The 22,473-nt window shown below is 26.0% G+C and overlaps 1 protein-coding gene across 2 annotated transcripts; it reads right to left on the reverse strand.

The window, feature by feature from the left end:
- Nucleotides 1-7,496: 7,496 nt before the first annotated feature.
- On the reverse strand, nt 7,497-20,642 carry LOC113557954. 2 transcript variants are annotated; one of them, XM_026963493.1, is made up of 7 exons: nt 20,497-20,642; nt 10,422-10,560; nt 9,591-9,701; nt 8,940-9,017; nt 8,736-8,853; nt 8,412-8,539; nt 7,497-8,340 (listed from the first exon to the last, which is right to left on the reverse strand). In XM_026963493.1, the coding sequence occupies exons 1-7, from the start codon at nt 20,549-20,551 to the stop codon at nt 8,238-8,240; spliced, it is 732 nt and encodes a 243-aa protein (XP_026819294.1). In that variant the 5' UTR covers nt 20,552-20,642; the 3' UTR covers nt 7,497-8,237. The 2 variants fall into 2 exon arrangements, with proteins under 2 accessions (XP_026819294.1, XP_026819295.1); XM_026963494.1 differs by having other exon boundaries at nt 10,422-10,582; nt 20,497-20,625.
- Nucleotides 20,643-22,473: the final 1,831 nt, after the last annotated feature.

Genomic DNA, 22,473 nt, shown 5'->3' on the forward strand with positions numbered 1-22,473 from the left:
TTTCCTGACGCATTTGAAAACTACTGGAAATTTTTTACTTTTGACCCCCCAAAATACCAACTAGATGAATTTTCCTTTTCAAAAAGGGACTGAAGTAAAAAATCAAAGCATTATTACTACTCCAAAACGCGATGACAGACACAAAAAAAAAAAAACCACACATCATTGTAAAATCAATACATTCAACACTCCGTTCAGAATCTAAAAATAATAATTGTTTGGTTTACGAGTTTACGACACTCGGTATTAATAATTTCAGGCGTTGGTCGTGTAAGTATATTATTTTAAACTTTATTGCCCATTGATCACGTTTAATGGTAAGGAATACTCATAATCGTTTTAAAATCTATTAATCTAATACCTGTTTAAAATAATTAATTATTTTTTTTTAATTATTAAAAATTAAGTACAAACATGCGATTTGTGTATTTGTACTAATGATAACTTTTAAAATTCACAAATCTAGATATTTATTTCTTAGTTATGTAATATACATAATGCATATTATTATTTATTAGTTTATTACATTTAAAAATAAAATTATTATTATAATTGTTATGTATAGCAAATTTATTTTTCATTAACTTGTGGTACGAGTGGGTGACAGTGGTTCAAATTGTTCAATTATTAGATTTCAATATTATTACAATAAGTGATTCTAGCTTATAGCCTATAGGTTTTACGGGAATTTGAGTGAAGGGGTTGAAAATATACCATTTAAAACCCCTCCTCCACCAAAAAACAACATTTAATTAATACCTATAGGTTATATACCAATAACTAATACCTAATACCTATACTGTAACGACTATTTAACTGTTTAATTGCAATTTATAATAGGTTATTAAGTTTTAAGTACTTGTTTAAATTTAGTATAATACCATAGGCGCAAATAGCGTTTGAGATTTGGGGGGGGGGGCTGAAGCCCTTACTACTGAATGAAGCATTTATGCAAGTAATTGACACCTAAAAAATGTTTTAATACAACATATAGGTATACCATAACTGAATACTTAATAACAATATTGATAGAAAATAAAAATTACTAAATATTTTTTTAAATGTAATATTTAATCTACTTATAATAGTTGTCAAATTATATTTATAAATACTTAAAATACATACTTATATACATTATACACCATATAACTTTTAGGAAAACAATAGGAATTATTAAGACTGTAAATATGGCTTTAGACTTTAGAGCAACAACTTGTTGCTAACAAGTAATATATAATATATATAGTATATCAATATTCAATATGAGCTGCAAACCTGCAACCATAAACTGATAGACTTTGTAATAAGAATGCTTAGTATTCTTAGTTCTTGGTAGGTATTATGGTTTACGACTACAAATCTACAATGTACAATAATAATAAAAATAATACCACGACAAATAAAATTTGTGCATTTACGAAATACATAATCTTAAAACGAATTAGCCTCTAAACCCCCCCCCCTATTTATGCCTATGTAATAATGTATTCCGACTTTGTTCATTGTTTCCACTAGATCGAGAACCAAATGGCTAGCAACAATATTATACATAGGTATAAGATACTTAATTATTATATTAACCTACCTATAGACTCTATAGGTGTAGACTCTAGAGAAAACAGCTGTTTATACTCTAGACTTCTAGAGTCTAAGTCCTAGAGTATATAAACAAGTAAAACAACTGTTTTTTCTCCACTATTATCAAGAGTCAAAAGTAAGCACAATTAGAGTGGGGCTTAGCCCCCCCAAAAATAATGATTTAATTACATTATACATTTGAAATCCAGTACAGAACTGAGACACTGCCCCCCCAAATTTCAAACACTATTTGCGCCTATGAGATTACCCGCCCTACCCTTACCTACTCTTCAGCAATGGTAGAAGGGTAACCTAATAAGTGCAAGAACCTTGAATGTTAGCATAATATTAAATATGTAGGTTAGTTATCATTTTTACAGATATCTATCATCATTTTAAGTAGATATTTGCTCACAGAATTAAATTAATTCCCAGTTTTCTACTCAATGATAGGAGAATATTTAATAACTTGGTTATAGGATATTTTAAAATAAAATTTAACATAAGTATTAAGTATATCAAAAATATCTTTGTACAGTAGATATTTCAATATAAGATACACTAAGAAATTTGGTACCTATGTGTAGTTAACTTACCAATAATAAATTATATATGCAACGCGTACTTAACAATTTTTTATAATTTGTCTTTACTTAATATTTGAATTAGGTAATTATGATTAATATGTTTATTCATAAGTACTTATATACAAGGGCGCCCATAGGAAAGTTTTCAAGGGGGGGACAACATTTTAATTTATCAATCCATTATAAATAGGAATGGCTATGAGATAAGAATTGGTTTACAATTTAACATCATACATATCAAAATTATGAAATAAAAATGATTTAACCAATTAACCACGAAAGTAATTTTTTGAATTTGTATTTAATTAATAACATAAATTGGTCACTTAAAACATTAATTATATTTTTAAAATGTTAATTTACATATAAAAATTTTAAATTTCTTTTTTTAACACCAAATTTATTTATTACTTGTTCTATATATTCATTCTTTTTATCATCAATTGTTTCCCTATGTAATGTATGCTTAAGGCTTAACATACATAATCCGTCAAATCTATCTTCACTCATTGTAGATCTAGTCTATGTCTTTACTCTTCGTAACGTTCATGATAATGTACTGAATAATTGTTATACAGTACATGTCGTAGGTTAATTATTATCCATAGAATAAAAACGAAAAAGCGTATTGTTATTTATAATAGCTGATAACCTGGTTTGCTACAGCCCATAGTAAATAAACCTATTTTTCATGAATTTATTATGGATTTTCATATTTTAAATTAAATTTTTAAATTTTATCTATCTAAATAAATAGAATGTAATCACAGTAAATAATTTTCCAGGGGGATATGTAACTCCCTTGCCCCCCCCCACATGGGCGCCCTTGCTTATATACAAGTATGGATTAGTTTTTTTTAATTTTGTAAACTATTTTGGATTATATTTAAATACAAGTATCAAATATGAAGACAATATATGATAATAATATATACAAAGAAAATATTATCATAATTCCGATGAGCAATTTGAAATATGAAGTGGAGATAAGTTTTCAAAATACGCGTTATAATTTCCCAAAAAGGATTGTACTAAAAAATGTGTTAAATGTAGTAAACATAACTATAGAAATAAGAAATCAACGTAGATTACAAATTCAAATTATACTACAGTTAATGACTATACACTTAGTTTATTTGCTACATCAAACTTCCATGTAATTTATTTTCAAAACATAATATAAATAAATATTAGGTACCTGTTTAAAATTGACACTACGAAATTTAAATAAAAAATATTTTATAGAAGATGTGTACTTACTGTGTACCTAGGTAATGTATAGTATTTTCTTAATCTAATGATTGTAATGATGTATTATGAATAAAATTTGATAGCAGTAAACGTTGGAAACATTTGATACCTAATGAAGAAATTTGGGCTATCTCAGTGGTTCCCAACCCGATGGGGGGGGCGGGGGAATTCCCCTGTGGGGAATAAAATTACGAAAATAATTATGTTATTTTACAATGTGTAAAATTGAAATCACTATATATTAGTTTTAGAAAAAGGTAAGAAAAAAACAGTATCAAATTACTTATTAAATTTACTTATATTATTTATATTTTATATTATAATTTTTGTTTTTATATTCAATAACTTTTTAAAATAATGAAAATAATAAAAGTAAATAGTTGTATATTTTATAATATATAGTTATTTTGTATCATTTATTTGTACCGCTCACAAAAAAAATTGCCTAAATTCTAGTTCAAGGAGAAAGAGGGGGATGAGATTTTAGTAAATTTACAAGGAGGGCATAGAATGAAAAAGGTTGGGAACCATTGGGCTATCTGTTTGCTAAACAAATATCAATAAAATAAATGCTTTTAATCATAGAAAAACGCCATAATCCAGCGTTTGGTCTGTTGGTTTCAGTAAACAAAACCGTGGACGAATTTTGTCGGCTAAGATATATTTTTTTAACTTTTATGTCTTTTACCACGAACAGCTATTTTTTATTAATTTAATATTTTCCTATTACATACTCTAAGGTATAATGTGTTAAAATAATATTATTTTTCTATGTTTTTACTTAATGGGTTATGCATATGGCATGTGAAATATATACTTTTATTTTACTTTTCATACATTTAATTATTTTATTATTATATTTTACATTTAAAAAAATTAATTAATTTTCTGCTGTTGCTTATTTATATCATAAATACAGAATCATATTGCTCTACAGAAAGTCAATAGCTACACATATTGCCTCAAACGATAATAAAATTAATAACAATAATATATAAAATAAATATATGCTAATAAAGTAATTAATAATTTACTCGTGTATCAAAAGTATTCCATTTTGAATATTTAGTTAAAATATATTTTTACTTACATATTTTATACATAGACACATAATGATAGAGCAATCTTACCTCGCAACATTAAGTTAAGTTTTAGAATTATGTTTATGTATTATGTGTATACTGTATAGTAACAATGATGTAATGAAACAAAAATATATAATAATATATTATTTATTTTTTATTATTATTATATTAAAAAAAATATATTTATTTTACCTTTTGGTGTCCATACAATAAAGTAACAAAATTTTCTATTAGTTATATGGAGTTGGCCTTGTACTTGATAATAATATTATATATATATATGTGTGTTTTCTTTAAAATTAAATTATCTGATTGTACTTCCATGAACTTTAATTTTTTTTCATTATAAGCATCTTTAGGCGTTAAGTCTTTTATGGACATTTGCCAATTACGGAGTGATGATACATGGCCTTTATGATTTTTTTTTCGGGATAATCTAATTTTTTTCTTTTTAATTTTATAAATATTGTTATCCATTTTTTTAACCAAATACACTATTTAAAATATTTGTTAGATAAAAAAACAGTAAACAATGTTATGGCTGAATGCATACTGCACATACTGCAGTTGTATACTAAGTTGTACACAGTCACACAGATATTATTTTGTACTTTACTATAATCAATGTAATTATTGTTTATACACTAGACGTCACAATATAAAATTGTTATTAATATTATTTATGGAAATGGCTTTTATACACCTTCCATATAAAATTGAATTTGAATTTTGTATTAAATTCAAAACATTTTTCAGAAGTTAAATCGCATCATTAGATCCATCAGTATGTTTGACAAAAGATTGGTATATTTTGGTTGAAATAATAGATGTTTGCAATCCCCTTAATGAATTACATAGTAATAGAATATTGCAATAGTTGTACTCGTCAGTCATAAAATTTTAAATTCAAAATAATATATTCGGTGTATTGTTTGTCGATACAGTTGATTATCATAATTGTTGTAGTAACCCCATACAAAAACAGTTTATCATTTGTTCCTATCAAAACCTATAACAGGTTATTGTAAACAATTTACAAATTCATCACATTTTTAGTGATTGATTCGGTAAATCTCATAATTTAAATTGGATGTACGTAGTACTTATATTTTGTTTGAATGGTTAACAGATGACAGTCTAAATAATTTTTTGACGAAGTAGAAAATTGACTTATTGCCAATCTATGTTAATAATTTAAATTGGGTTTGAAAAGGTATTTTTACAATTTTGAAAAATCTTAAATTCAATAAATATTCAATGATATTATGATATTACTTACGAATATATTATTCTTAGCAAGATCAGATTTTTATTTACTAAAATTTCTTTCTTTATTTGTTTTTTTCACACATACATTGATAAAAATAATTCAAACAAAAACAATCATGCATATACTATATATTTATAAAACCATTTAGGTTCATATAATAAATACTACAAAACAAAATTAAAATAAACATTACTAATAAAGGAAAAAAATTGCATTTATACTTGCAAAACACAAACAGTTATTTTATTATTATTATTAGTTTTGGGAAACTAAATACACAATTTTAAAGCAAAATAATTAAAATATAAATATAGTATTTTTCTTTACGAATTTTCTCAAAATATACTTTTATTTTATTATATTATTTATGCAAAGTTAGCTTTTTATGAGCATTTTAAATAAAAAATATTGTCGATATTTCTTATCCCTATCAACTGCCAACAAACAAACTCAACAAGCATTTTTTTAACAAATCTCATGATTAGAGCACAAATTTCTATGTAATTGCATATTTTTTCCTTATCATATTTTTGTATTTTTGTCAGTTAACTTTAAGAATCACTCCTACAAGAAGTATATACTCCAGTCTTATATCATTTTAGTGTAGTTTAATAAATCAATGATAGTAATATGATGCTAAACCGTATCATCTATTAATTGAATAGGGAACTAGACATAAAAAAAGGACAGCAAAAGTTGACTGTTTAGGCCATCAAGGTCTAGGTTATCAGTATTTAATAAGATTTACACACATTAATATGGTAAGTAATTTGAAACTAAAAAAAAATATGTATACGCAAAATTACTCTATATGTCACTACTCTGCTTAATTTTAAACCATTAAATCACTATTAATTGTAACGCAAAACTAATAATATGAATAATATGTTACATTTATATTGTATGTATACAATAATATACATGGCATATAATTGTTAAATAATGTATTTTATAAACAGATTTTTAGGAATTCATGACTAGAGCTTAAAAGTTAAAATAGACAAAATCAGCACAGAAAACATTTCAAATATACGAGAAAAAATTATTAACCATGCAATTTCTATAATTTCAAAGCCCTATTTATGACTAACACAGCAGCACATTTTAAATATGATATTGAAAGCATTTAAAAATTATAATTTAGTGCAATCAAAAAATGTTAATACTTTGGGGATTTAATCCCCTCTAATTTCTACTAAAATAGACCAATCATATGCCAATGGTACAGACTATTCTAGTCATTGGATAAAACTTCTAAAAATATATTTAAATTCATTATGAAGTTTATTTGAAAAAAAAAAACCTTTCAAAGTTAGATTTTTAAATATTAAGAATTTTAAAATTTTAATAATATTGAATACTTTATACTTTTTTGTGTAAAATTCAAATGTTTTCAGAAATTATACATGATAAATAAGTTAATAAGTTAGTTATTACAATTGGCAAAAGATTGATACATTTAACAAAAAAAAAAAAAATTAATATTCGTGTTGTGCATTATTAACATATGCATGCATATTCCATATACAGGAGTGCTTTGCTATTTGTTTTACATACATTAATAGTAAATTACTACACACAAATTTACATGTCTAGCATACATAAACTTTAAAAATTACCTGTAATTATAAAAGGTTAGTATCAAAACTTCTTAACGCTAAACAGAAATAAATATGACATATATAAATATATAATTATACTACATTAGAGGTTCCCCATATTTATACATAAAATATATCTGTTTTCTTATTTTTGAAAATTCGTAATTTTTGTATTAATAGCTTAAACTTGTTATAAGTAAGGAAAATATAAATAGGTACATATTAAAATAATATTATTACAGCCATTTATTACAGTGTTTCCTAAACTATTGTTTGAACTGGCCCGGTAATTAGTACTTTTCCCCCTAGTAACCCACCAATATATTTTATATTTATCATTGTGCGAAAAAAGGCAAAATAAAACACATTTGAATGTCCACATAGAATTTTATAATAAAATTTAATATGAGAATTTTATTAAATTCTGCAACCCGGTATTATATTATTATATTCTCGTGGTTCGGTAGTGGGTCGCGACCCACTATTTGAGAAACGCTGATTTATTATATTATCTAATTTGACAGGACAAACTGTCGTACCATTTATAATTGCATAGTAATATTCTATTTTTCCTACATAAAAAGTGATTTGTTCCGCAGGATTTTAGCATGACATTATGATTTCCCCATTACTTTGCATACTCAACGGTTTTTATTTACATGAACTCCAATTAAAATGATAATTATACCTTATTAATTACTAAATTACCAAATTGTATTAAAAATAAAAATTATGGGGCATTTTCGGCTTTTTTTAAAATATATACATTAGTATATTGAATTGTCGAAATTCAAAAATTTTTCAAAATGGGTTGTACCGTGAAAAGATTGGGAACCTCTGCTATATTTGTTACTAAATGATTTAATTAGGAACTACTGTCTGTAGATGACCCATAATAATTCCGTGCTCTGCTGAATCTGGATTTGTCTGCTTTTTTATTGAGATTTTTCTTTTTTACATTACTTAAACTAAAATATAAATTAAAAAAAATATTTTAATAAATTAAAATATATATATGTATAATATAAGTAAGCAATACCCTTCCAATAATATTTGCAATTTTTTTGGAGTGAGAAATGGAAAACGATGTTTTTTTGAAATTAAATCGTTCTTAATATATTTTATGTATCTCTGTCTCATTGATTGCCATGACCGATATTTACATACCTGAAATATAGAAAAATATGACTTTTTACAAACATAATTTTTGTTAGTGCAATTGTCACTATACTATTACAATTAAAATAATTAATGGAATCAAATTGAATTTAGATTTACAATGGAAAATTTGTGGAGTTGATTAAATAGTTTTTCGAATAATTAACACTAAAGTAATAACTTTAAATACATTTCAGCAACCTACGTTATCATATTCCATACGTCGCCACATTGATACCGCATTGACATTGAAAGCATATTTGTTTTTGATAATGTATTTAACAATACTGACATCTTCTTTATGAGAATAGGGTATTTTTGTGCTGCAAAAAAATAAATTGACCATTATTAAAACATTTTTATAACTTAAGTAGTTATGTTTGATGACAAATATATTATGCATATTTACATTCTTGAAAATGAATCACTTATTGAAGTAGTAGCCATATGGAAATTGATAGTAGACATATCAGAATCCTCATCAGAGCTAAAATAAAAAATTGTTTAAGTCAATAATTGCAAGTAAGATTAAAAAATAAAATAAAATGTAAATTATTGATATAATATATACTAATGAAAATTTTTTTATTGATTTATTTTTTATTTTCGACAAATGTATTTAAATATACTTATATTTCAGTACGTTTCATATTATTGAGAAGTAATTTAATATGTACCTACCACAATAAAAATAGTGATAAAATGACAGTATTTGTCTGTCACAAGATATAAAAAATTGCATTACCTCACTAAGTGTAATCTACATACTATTTAGTTTATAAAGTTTGCTTTTTGGCTTTTGCTATATAGATATCCAAATTAAAATCCATATTTTGTAAATTGTTATCAATATTGTATAATTAAGTAAAATTCAAAAAATATGGTTCCATTTCCCAAAATGGATAATAATCAACAAATGTATGTTTTAGAATAAAACATAAATTATAATTATTATGTACTATTGTACTAACAATAAAGTTTAAATACAAAAATAACAATTCATATCTCATGACTTAAGAATAAAGATTATTAAAAAATTTGGTTTTGGTTTTATAATTACTTTTTTTGATTTTCTGAAACTGAGTTTAAATCATACCATGATTTATTTTGATGCAGCCAACAATCAAATATTTGATCTTTAGTATAATTTTCATTACTTGTGTTTTTAATTCTGTAACATAAAAATAAATATTAATATTTGATGATAATCATACATAGTATGTACTAATCTATTTACAAAAATTATTATTTATCATTTTAATTATGTGCAAATTCTACTATGAACTTGTATATTACACACTTTTCATTGCACTTGCAATCAAGAACTCTGGATAAGATATAACACTCATGACAATTATAAATCAAAAGAAACTGTGCATCAATGAATAAACAAAATTATTCTGAATAGCCATCTTAGATTATATTATCTTTCAAAAACCTACTATAAGAAAAAAAAATTAATCAATTTAAATATTTATAATATTTAAAATAATTAGAAAAAGTATCTACTGATAGAATAATATAAAAAATTAAGATTTTTTTGCATGGTATACTAACCAGTTGATATTTTCAACAATGTAAAAAATGCATCCATTATTTTAATAAAATTTTTGTTCAAAATGAATTAATTAATTATTTATCCATTCTATAGTGTTTTTTGAGAGACCAATAAATTAGCTTTAAAATTAGTAGTATTTTAAGGCTCTGTCCAGAAATTTAAACATCTTATCTAACTATTAAAATATATTTCAAGTTAAGATAATATGCTTGAGTATATTCCTATATTATTAGGAATATGCAATTAATGGTGATATATTTGATTATTCTTTTAATGAAAGTAAACTATGATTATTAAAAAAAAAAACAAAGTAAAAATAACAGCAATACTCACAAATATTTTGTTGGGTCAGGAAAGTCTTTGAATTTAAAACAATCTTCAATATATTTAATATCAAACGCTGGGATCTTTGGATGAAAATAAACAGTATTTCCTGGTACTGCGAAAACCATTGAATGATCATTTGGTGTATCTAATACATTTGCAAAAGACTTCTGTTAAAATAAAAGTTAATAGAATAACATAAATATAAATTTTTAACATTAGTTTTTATAAATATAACCTACTTAAAAAAATATTATTTGAGTAACGAGCAATATTAAGAACTCAGTGCAGATTAAATTAGAGATTACACTATAATATTATTTAAAAAGCAAAAACTAAAAAGGTATTTTACCATTATTATATTAATACCTAAAGTCTTACCTAATTAAATAAATTTGTATAATAAAATGTATAAGATAGGTACACATAATCAGCGATGCAAGGTAAGAAATATTTAAATTTTAAAACTCGACATATGCATTTACCTTATGGTTATGACATTGAAACAACCAGCATTGTTCATTACTCCGTAACATATATTTATAAATACAACATACTTACGGTTAAAAGGTTCAAGTAAAATTTTTCTTTTGTATCGCTGTCGAGCACAATCTCCAAACTTTTTCGATCGATATTTTGAAAATAAAATAAATCTTCAGCCAAATCTAAATCCATTTTGGACGATAGTACTAAATGCTTTCGTCTCATACTAAAAACTAAACTTTAGTAAACTACTTCGTCATTATTTTTTACCATGATAAAAAACAAGATATGGCAATATAATGATACGCATAAAACCGTAAGTCCGTAAGTAACCAGTTTTCCGCTTATCATGAGTTAAGTCATATATTGTTTGAAGAGGCAACGGGATAACTGGGTACAATGATATGCGCAAGACGGGACGATAGAATTAATTTTATTACCATCATACCATGGTTATAACCATTTACCTAACCTCACTTTGATTATAGATAGGACCCTTGATAGCTAGCTGGACTATCGACTACAAAGTACAAAGACAAAGATTAACGACGTCAATACTCAATAGAGTTAGTTGTTCCCACCAAAAATAATGAAATTTCCATCCACAAAAATTAAAGAAGTCATCGCCCATCATGGACAAAAATTATTTCTTAGATCTTGATTCGTGGTACTAATCCAAAAAAATGATGAATAATGGCATAGACAAAGAAAGAATGGGTAATGGTTTAAGAGGTCATCGCACACGCATGTGTTGTGTTTTCGTTTTACACACGTACGGCATAGTAAATTTTAATCCACAAGTTTCAATAACATGCTTTTAGTTTAACCTAACCTAACATATTATCAAACTTATAGATAAAACATTATCTTTATTCATCTTTATTTCATCTTCTATATCATTATTTCTTTAGGTTTTTACGGTATTTTATTTTTTAAGTGAATTTATTATGAGCATTTTCAAATATTTATATTTTTCATACTTATAACCGCAATATACCGTCATTTTTCTTATCAGTATCAGTGTTATCATTAACATGATTTGTGATTAACGGTCATGATTGTTTGAAACTGCACTGAACTACTGCAACTAGTGTATGTTACCGCAGACTCCCGCCATTCGCATAGATATGATAATAGTGTATGACAAAAACATCGAATCTTTTTTATTTTTTTCGAAATTTGCTTTGTCGGGTATTAAGAAAAATTTAATTTTGATTTTTAATTTATTTTTATTTATACGTATAGTTTTGTATTAGTATTATTTTTACGAATGTCGTATGTATAGATATTGTTTGTCTGACACTGACGTATACATTATAATTTTGTGAACACTTCATTATAATTTTAAAGCTTTAAAATAACTGAAGGTAGAAAATGAGTGACTTTGAAGATAATCAGTGAACATCGGAGGTCCAGATGTTATAAAAAAAAGAAAACTTCACCGACAACAAAAATTTCGACAAGAATGGTGTTCTTTACCAGAGCTGAAAACCTGGTTAATGCCGGATAAAAATCCGTTTAAAGCATCTTGTAAACAATGTAGGACTACCATGGTTGCTGAACTGACTAACTTAAAATCACACGCTAAAAGTATCAAACACAGACAAATAGAAGCTGCTGGTACAATAAGACAACAACCAATGACATCATTTAATCAGACTGATACAGACACACAACTTAAATCTAATATTCAACGAGCTGAAATTAAATTGTCTGCATTCATAGCTGAGCATAATATTCCTTTATGTGCTGCTGACCATTTACCTGATTTATTAAAAAAATGTTTCCCTGATTCAAAAATTCTTCAAGGTATAAATATGAAAAGAACTAAAACAAGTGCAATAGTTAAAAATGTAATTGGTGTGATAGCAAAAGAAGAGCTATCAGACATATTAAGGGCATCTTAACATAACAGATGAGTCTACACATATTCCATCTTTACATCATGTGTTGTTGTGAGGTAAATGTGTTATAAAATACAAATTTAAATAACAGTTAACAATAATAAATTATCGTAGCATTTATTTAGAATAATGTTTTTAGTTCATAATTTTTTCATTAAATACCTAAATAAATATTTCTTTATGTTTTAGATGCAAAAATGTTTTACAAACTACATCTTGCGAATAATAATATATAACATTAATGATGAACTATTATCAAAACTATCAATTTTAAAGCCACAAAATGTGCTTTCATTATCATACCGAGAAACATGTCTGATATTACTTCCACTGATTATAGTTGTACCTAGATTCAACAAATTGATGACCAGTGGAGGAGTTTACTAATAGCATTAGCAAAACGTCCAGATGAAGATTTCATTAATTTACCAGTGGATATATTTTGGCAAATAAAATTATTTTAATTTTCATTATATTTTTAGTTAAAACATTTTGTGCAGTATACATTGTTTAAAATATTATCTTTATCAAAGTTGAGATTTTAAAATTAATAAATATAATTAATATAAATATATATTTATATATATATATAATATAATATATTAATAATATATAATAATAATATATATATATTATATTAATATAATTTTTTTATTTATTAATTAATTAATACTAATCAGAAACTTAATTAACTATTAGGTACTTAAATAGAAATCCAATTTGTAAATGTTTACAAAGTTCAAAAAAATTCTAAAGTTCATTTTATTTAAATGTTATTTATAGGTATGTAAAATTAAAAAAATGAGAATATGAAACTTAACTGTCTTGTTGTTCATAATTAAATAGTTCAATTATTATAACATTATTATTAATCAATATAATATTGTTTCTTCTTAAATTTGTATAATATTATATGCATAGTAATAATAGTAGTAGTTTTTGAATCAGTACAAAATATATCAATTTTTTTTTTTTTAAATGACTTCAACGAGTTTTGTACATTGTCACTTAATATATGAGTTTACCTTAAGCGAATGCGGTCTGCGAAAGAGTATTTTTTATTGTAAATGGAGTTAAAACAAAGTTCCAAAATCGTTTGGTCATAAATACTATAAGTGGTGTCCTATATTCAAAATAATTGACTAAAACAATGGTCAATATTACTGTCGTATTAAGTTTGAACCAACAAAAAAAAATGTTTAACAAAATGACACATAGTGTTATTTCCAAAAAATATTAATGACGTAGAAAAAAAAACATTTTTAATCTTTTTAGTGATTCAAATCGTTAATTTAATGGATTGTTTTGTATTTTTATATTTATATGTATTGTGTTTAGTACTATAGATTAAATAAATTTATCATTATATTCTGTTTTATTTTTTTCTTCAATATCATAGAGTTAAGATTTGTTATTCAGAGAAAATTAATTTAAAAACTGTGTATATGACATTGGTGCTTTTACAACAGATGAATTAATAACATCTATTATAGCAAAATATAAATATGTGCAGTTGATCAGTTGTTATAGAATGGCATCATTCCTAATTATTTATGTAACAGCTAAAAATACAATATAGATTTTAAATTATTAAGAGTTAAATCTTCTTTTAATTTGACTAAATTTAGCATCAATACTGCTAAAGCAGCAAATTTAATATTAGAACAAATATTACAGTCCGGATTAATTTTTTGTGAATCATTTCCGAAAGAATGAACTATAATACATATAAACATGGACAAACAGTGTCGTATATAGGGGGTTTAGGGGTTCAACCCCCACCCCCTGAAATGCATGGTTGGTACGGGCATTGATTTTTATTGTATAATTAATTGGAATTTAAGAATGGAATTTTTTTTTACTAATTAATATTATAACAATAAAACATATTAGTATAGGACGTATAGGTACTAAGGTACTTTTACATAAGAAATTATCAGTAATAGATAGAGGTTCTTAATATTTTGAATATTAGTTCTGATTAGATACATATTATAACATTTTACATAAGGACATAATGATTATAAGATGAACTACCAATATATAAAATAAATTTAGATTATAAAGATCTTGTACTAAGCATTTTATTTATATATTTATACAAAGTAATTTAACAATTAAAATAGATAAAATAAATTATAATATTTACACAATTGTATATCATTTATCAATGCATAACAATTATTGTTTTCTTTTTTATAATATTTAGTTTATCTTAACTACTAGAACCAGCATTAAAAAAAATAACCATTATCAAATCCTGCAACTTGATGTTTTTAAACTTTAACTTGATGTACAAATAAGTAATAATATCAGTGATGCAACCAGGGGGGTAAAGGGTTGTAACCCCTCCAGAAATTTCTTTGTGGCCTAGTATAATAACCAATGTACTTATCTTATATATATATATATATATATATATTGTAATAATGTACTCCCCCCCCCAAAACAAAAAATTGTTTTCTAGTTGCGCCACTGAATAATATATTGTATTATCTAATGTGATAATTGTAATTATAATATATACATTCTACAATACATGCAGTTTTTAAATAAAAAATAATATTATATTTATATTCCAATAGGCTGAAATGGCCATGTTATGATTTTTAACTTGCTGTCATCTATATCAACAGTTTCCTTTGTCATACTATTTTGATAATTTTTGTTCTCTGTAGAAGATGTAAAAAATAAAAATCTCTACTTTTCAGACAACTGCTTCTTTATAGGTATCTTAAGTTTTTAACTAATCAGAATTGTTATTTTAATAAAAAATGAATACTTAAATAATACAAGTATATTAAAAATTGTTTATCGCATGTGTTGTCTCTATCTTACATAGATACATTATAGAAATTAAATCCTCTTAACCCAATTTATATTCATTAAATTAAAAAATATTTAAATTATTAAATATTTATATATTATGCAGTGTTAATGTGTATGTAGTTTCAAACATTACAAATATTAGACATGTGTAATTCTATTCAACATAACTATGTTACTACACATATACTTAAAACTACATGTTCACATTGTACAGATATCTATCATGTGGTCATTTTTTCATAACATATATTTATAGTTTAAGAGATGTAGTTTTTGAGCAGTATCTAATTGTAGATTATTTCATTAATGTAAAATAGATGTTTACATGAAAAGTCACACTTGAGATTTCCAAATAACCATTTCTGAGATCTGTTATTACTTGTTGATCAAATGCACAGTGGGTGCATATAATTGATGTTTTAATCAAAAAGTTAAATGGAAAATAAAAATAACACCTATTTTATTGTAATGTAGGTAAGTGGTGCCACAAATTGCAAGTCTTATGTCCTTAGTAATGACTTTAGTATTAATATATTATGCAAACTTATAGTTCTATTATATAGTACCGTACTACCATTCAATCAATATGCATGGGCATAAAAGATAAAACAATGGACGAAAATAGTCTTATTTGGAGAATACAAGAACCACATTCTCACATCCTGAAACACTAGTATAACTCTCTAAAACTATTATTTTAAATATTTGTACGCTACCGCTACCCTACCAACCCTAGCGCCCATTACAACAGTTATCAATTTATTATATCATCACCTTAATAATATTGACAACGTATTTAGTAATATACTTGCATTACTTTATTACATATTTTATTGTATTAACTGATTTATTAACTTAAGTATACAAAATTTAAAAAAATAACAAAAAAATATAAATAAAACACACAAATTTTAACAATAAATTATAAAGTTTTTTCCGTTTAACTGAAAAGTCAACAAAAAAAAACTGACTTAAGACTGGGATATATCACCTCTACCCTTCAACCACGCCCAAGTAATGTTTGTTGCACAAAGATTTTGCTCTTTAGAACGATCAGAATTCAGAATATATTATGAATCAGAAACATATGCTGTGATCGTTATTGATGTCGAACAAGCAACCGCTAAGAACTGCAATCATCGCCAACACTGGTACCGACATCACTAAATGATGTCGAACTGAATTGAGTAGTGACAAGCCCGGACGACCCTTATACCGTGAAACTCCCAGCTTATCGATTCACCGATTTTAGGTCGAATTTATGACATGTAAATTCCACCAGTGCATTTTTTGAACTGCTAAAATAAATATAAACGCCATCGATACAAAAAAAATTAAACCCAAATTTGTATGCAGCACATATTATGACATATATTACAAATAATATACATACAATATAGGGATTATAAACAATAAAAATAAAATAATAAATAAAAATTAAAGTTGCTATTGGTAATTACTAATAATACTAAATAATAGGCAAAAATGTTATAGGAGTACGACGTTATCAATGATTCATAAATCAAAGTAAAAACATTCGACATTAAATATAGAAATCGACTGCCACGTTGCGTCTTGGTGGGTCAAACTAATGACGATAAACATTAATTTCTCATCTACCTACATTAATATTAATAATATATTCTACATTAATATTTTATATACTTTTATGTTGGTACCTAATTTTTCCATATTGACATATTATAGATTATTATTTTACAGTGGGCCAAGGGCGGATACAAGGAGGGCAATTGCCCACCTGTTTAGGACCACTGTAATCCGCCTTTACAGTGGGCAGTGGCGTAATTTTTTTTTCAATAAAATGAGTAATAATATAACCGGAAAAACGCTCACAAACTACTATTCACTTACTTTTTTTTTTTTATCGAAGCACAAATCCTATTTACATAATTGTATATGTATTATCTGCGGAACAAGAATTTTAGATATCTTAGTTTGTTGTATAATTTCATAGACAAAAACTGGCTAATTTTATCAATTATGCGGGGAACCGGGTAACTAATTAAATAATATAGTACCAATATCTTGGTGGCATCATTTTAGATGTTATTACAGAACAGTGGCGTATTTACGGGGGTCCAGTACCCCTGGACTCTCCCCCAAAAACCTCTAAAAAAAAAAAATAAAATAAAAATTCTTACATATTTGCAAACCCCAATTTATGTAGACACGCGCGGACGATGCAATTTTTCCCGTGAACAAAATACTTATATAAAATATAGCTTAAAATTAACCAACGGACGCGGTCGAACGCTCAAAAACCCGCCGCTGCGGGTAACTAAACTTTTCCTTATATTTTATGTATTACCACTTTATAAAATACCCGTATTAGATAAATATCAATAATTGTAAAAAAAGACGTTTGGATTTTGTACTTTAAAACATAATAAAACAACTATTTTTTATTCTTATAATCTATTAAAAACTATTTCTTTATATTAATACCTATCTATATTATGTCGGATTTATTAGACCCCTCTCCCAAAAAAAATCGAAAATACGCCACTGCTACAGAATATCAGTCGAACAAATTAAATTACGTCCATATATGTAATAGGTACTACTCAAATGAAAGGGGAAAGTGAAAAATATTAAAAAGTACTTATTATTAGTGGTTTCTAAGAAAAATGGATAAATTAAAGAGTGGTTATTTTGTTTTTAGAATTTTTATTATTATTTTATTTTCATTAATATTACATACTCCGTTTACTCAAAATTTAACAGCTATTTATACTTAATATTATACACATACCTATTATATGCAAATCAATATGGACCCCAGTACGCACATAATAAAAATGTGTGCAATAGTTTGGCAATATTGAACATAGAATGTTTTTTGACCATTTTGCAGTCAACTTTAAATCGTTATGATTTAATTTGCCAAGGAAAACAGTAAAATAAAAAATGTATAATTTTAAAGATAATTAATTTGTTAATAGCTAGAAAAGATACTAAGAAAAATGTAATATCCATATACTAACAATGTATTTTTTATATATGTCGTAGGCATATGGTAAAATGAGATATTTTACTAAATAGGCGACGAATTCAAAAGTGCCTATTATAAGCGGAAAAACCTAAATATGCCATTGTAAATATAAATTATTATTGTGATAAAATTATCGTAGTACTAGAACCTACATAGCAGGACATAGTATCTGCATGTATTGTCTCCGTCTTACACATGCACAATTTAGCACATTATCATTCATCAGTTTTAATAGTGTCACACTATTAGTGTGCTGTTAGTTTGATACTAGAGTGAATTTACCCATTATAAAATTTAAAGGTAAGATTATTATCTAGGGCCCCAACCTTTAATTGATATTATTATTTTTAAGTAAGTTATGATCATTTTAAAATATAGTTTCAAAAATATCATAACTTACTTAAAAATAATAATATCAATTAAAGGTTACATGGGGCCCTAAATAATAATTTTACCTTTAAATTTTATAATAGGTAGATTCACTCTAGTATCAAATCCAACAGCATACTATTGAAACTAGTGAACGAAAATTTGCCGTGTCGTACGTGAGTAAGACGGAGACAACATGGTAAAAACAGTTTCACGCGGACAAGGGACATTTTAAACTGAAACTTATAGTGTAACGAGTACAATATTGAAAAAAAAATTATTTTTGCGCTTTTATCCAACCACTAAGGTCTATCGGGAAAAATTGACGATTAATTGCGTTTTTAAATTTCATTAACTTAAACATCTTAAATAAACAGACAATAACCATTGTCCGTTATCACTTATTAATTATTATAGTAAGTACACATACACGATACACCTATATCATCACTCACAAGACGTCGCTTACGTTATGTCCTACAACTCCTACATGATGCGACAAAGTACAAGCCGTTTAGTTTTTCGCCGCATTAACGTAGGCCATGGCGTTAGCGTGGTGCAATAAAATGGTTTAATTTGTAGAAAAAATAATTATTGAATTCCGAATAAGGGGAGCGGAAGTGGTGAATTTATTTCTGTTTATATTCAACACACGCGCAAGTGCGCAACATAGGAGTATAATATACGCATTATGTTTCCAACGTATCGATTGATATTATAATGAAGCGTTAAGAAAACAGATATTTTGAATTGGTTGTTAAGTCTACTTGAGATCGATTCCTACATTTTCTATATTAACCCCCAAAATCCTAAAAACGTTATATTAAAACATTGACAGATTTTAATTTTTGAAGAAGTTAAAATTAAAAATATGGGTCAGTTAAACTCATGTAGGATGGACGACCAATAAAAATTATTCTTCCAAAATTTATTCTGGATTATTCTTTTCAAAATTCTTATCGCTTCATTATATTAATCGGTACGTTGGACAAAAACAAAAAATCACCGTTCCCAATCCCGTCAAAGAAACGCCACACCCGCATATGATGTCTCAGTCTTACATACATATAACGATATAACATTGCAAATGACGCAAATAATTTTCGTACAACAAAATCGATTTATGTTGTTAACTATCAGAATAAATTTACCTATTATCAAACTTAAATAACATTATCTAAGATTCTAGGCCATCACATAGACTTTAATTAGTATTAAGATTAAAAGCGAGTTATGAGCATTTTAAAGTTAATCACTTTAAAATTATAATATCGATAGAAGTTTAATATAATATAATGCCTAGATGATATTCGTACGTTTAAGTTCGATAATTGGTAATTTTACTCCAAACAACATAAAATAGTTTCTGTTGACGAACAACGTCCATGTTGTTATTGTTGTATGTAAAACGACAACACAATATACGGATGTAGTGTCCTCTTAAGTAAAACAAATTATGCAGAAAATCATACATATTATTACATACCATTGAGTAGTATTCTAATGTAATGCCATAAAGTCGTCCGCACACCGTTGGCCATGGTACGCGAACAATAATATTAGTAATTAGCAACGACTAATAAGACTTGATATAAGAACGAACGGTAACGTAATTACGCAACACCAAATGCTGGCAACGGTGCACCGCATACTGCCACTGCGGTCTGCGATAGTGTCGCCAGTGTCGGCACTCGGCAGTCATCACCACTCGTCAGACGGTCAGACGGGAATCGCGTCGAATGTTGATAAGGAATTTATAAATAGAAAATCCCGAGAGACGTAATCGTTTTTAGAAAACAACAATGGTAAATATTTTTTCTCATTGGAGAAATATCACAACGTTCATAATAGGTATCGTTCAATTAAATACGTTGTCACCATAGACATATAAATAAATAAATTAATTAATTTATATTATGTCTATGGTTGTCACGTCTTCGAAGAAATGTAGTAACAACAACTTTGAATTACCAAGTACTAGTGTACAGTGTGTACTACAGTCCACCTCTACACTGTCTACACTTTAACAGGCGTAGTATTTTTTCTAGAAATGCCATGAAAATAATCTATTGTCGAAACAATTAAACTTGCCATCAAATATTTCGTTAATAAAAGTTTTGATTATATTCTATATAATATGTATTTGTTATTTGTATAATTATATACGTTGATAAAATATAAAGCTTTAATCGTATAAAAATAAATAATTATCTTGGTTTTCAGGCCATCACATAGACTTACATACATCACAGTCTGTAAATAAACCTAATAACATTTTAGAGTATTTAGACGTCTGTGATAGTTTAATATTTCCAAATGTTTATAAAGTAATTAAAATATTAGTAACATTGCCAGTGACAACATGTACAGCCGAACGGTCCTTTTCAACTCTTCGTAGGTTGAAGACTTATTTAAGAAATACAATGAGTCAAAATAGATTAAATGGATTGGCATTATGAAATATTCACCGAGAAATAACAGTAACAGAAGTTTAAAATCAAATATCTAAGACAAAAATAAAAATTAAACTTTGTTATTTAATTTTTAATTAATTTTATATTATAAACTAGTACCTACTTATACACAATAAAAATATGCTTTAGTAACAAAGTCTGTATTTTGTAAATGATTAATAAATGATTAATAACTAATTATAAATGCTTAATACTTTAATTAATAAAAAGGTGAAGTATAAATTATAAATCTTTATATTAGTAAATATAGTACCTATAATGTCAATGCTTAGGATATTTATATTTTATACATTCGTGTAAAAAATGTCTGCTACATGGAGTAATGCTAAGCTTTTAGGGATTTATATAAATATAGGTAAGTTTACCAACAAATTTTGGCAAACCTCCCATGAGAAAATCTTGGCCACGCCCCTGACTTGTATGTCAGATATAATAATATTTTAATTTTATAAATTAAATAAATTAATGTAGACAGTAAACACGTTAAGGATTGCGTGTATATCACTTATGTCATTGTTAATAGGATTATAGGAGGCAATTCGTACAATTATTTTTTTTAATTTTTTTTTTTTTTTTGGTTTACGATAAAGATAGAACTATGGCCTAATGGCTAATGGTCTATATAGTCAGTAGCGTATACAAGGGGGGTGACGTGAAGGTTAGACCCCCCACTGGCTTTTTATTATTTTTTTGTTTTTGCTTACATTATGTAGTATGCACTATAATGTAATATTTTGTGATATTATTATCTATCGAGCTATTAAATTTTGACAATTTTGTCAAGACTAAATACCATTATAATTTTATTTTATTTGTAGTAAAGTAATGTTTATTTAGTCAAAATGATCAACGACGACTATGCTTATACTTGATTATAGCTTATTTTATATTCTTATTATTTATAGACACAATACTTTATATATAATAATATGTATGTAGGCTCGACTAAAAGGGCTATGCTTCCACTGCGAGTCTGTGTTTAAAATGTT

Source organism: Rhopalosiphum maidis, chromosome 3 (genome assembly GCF_003676215.2).
Source record: "Rhopalosiphum maidis isolate BTI-1 chromosome 3, ASM367621v3, whole genome shotgun sequence".
In the NCBI taxonomy this organism is placed as follows: domain Eukaryota; kingdom Metazoa; phylum Arthropoda; class Insecta; order Hemiptera; family Aphididae; genus Rhopalosiphum; species Rhopalosiphum maidis.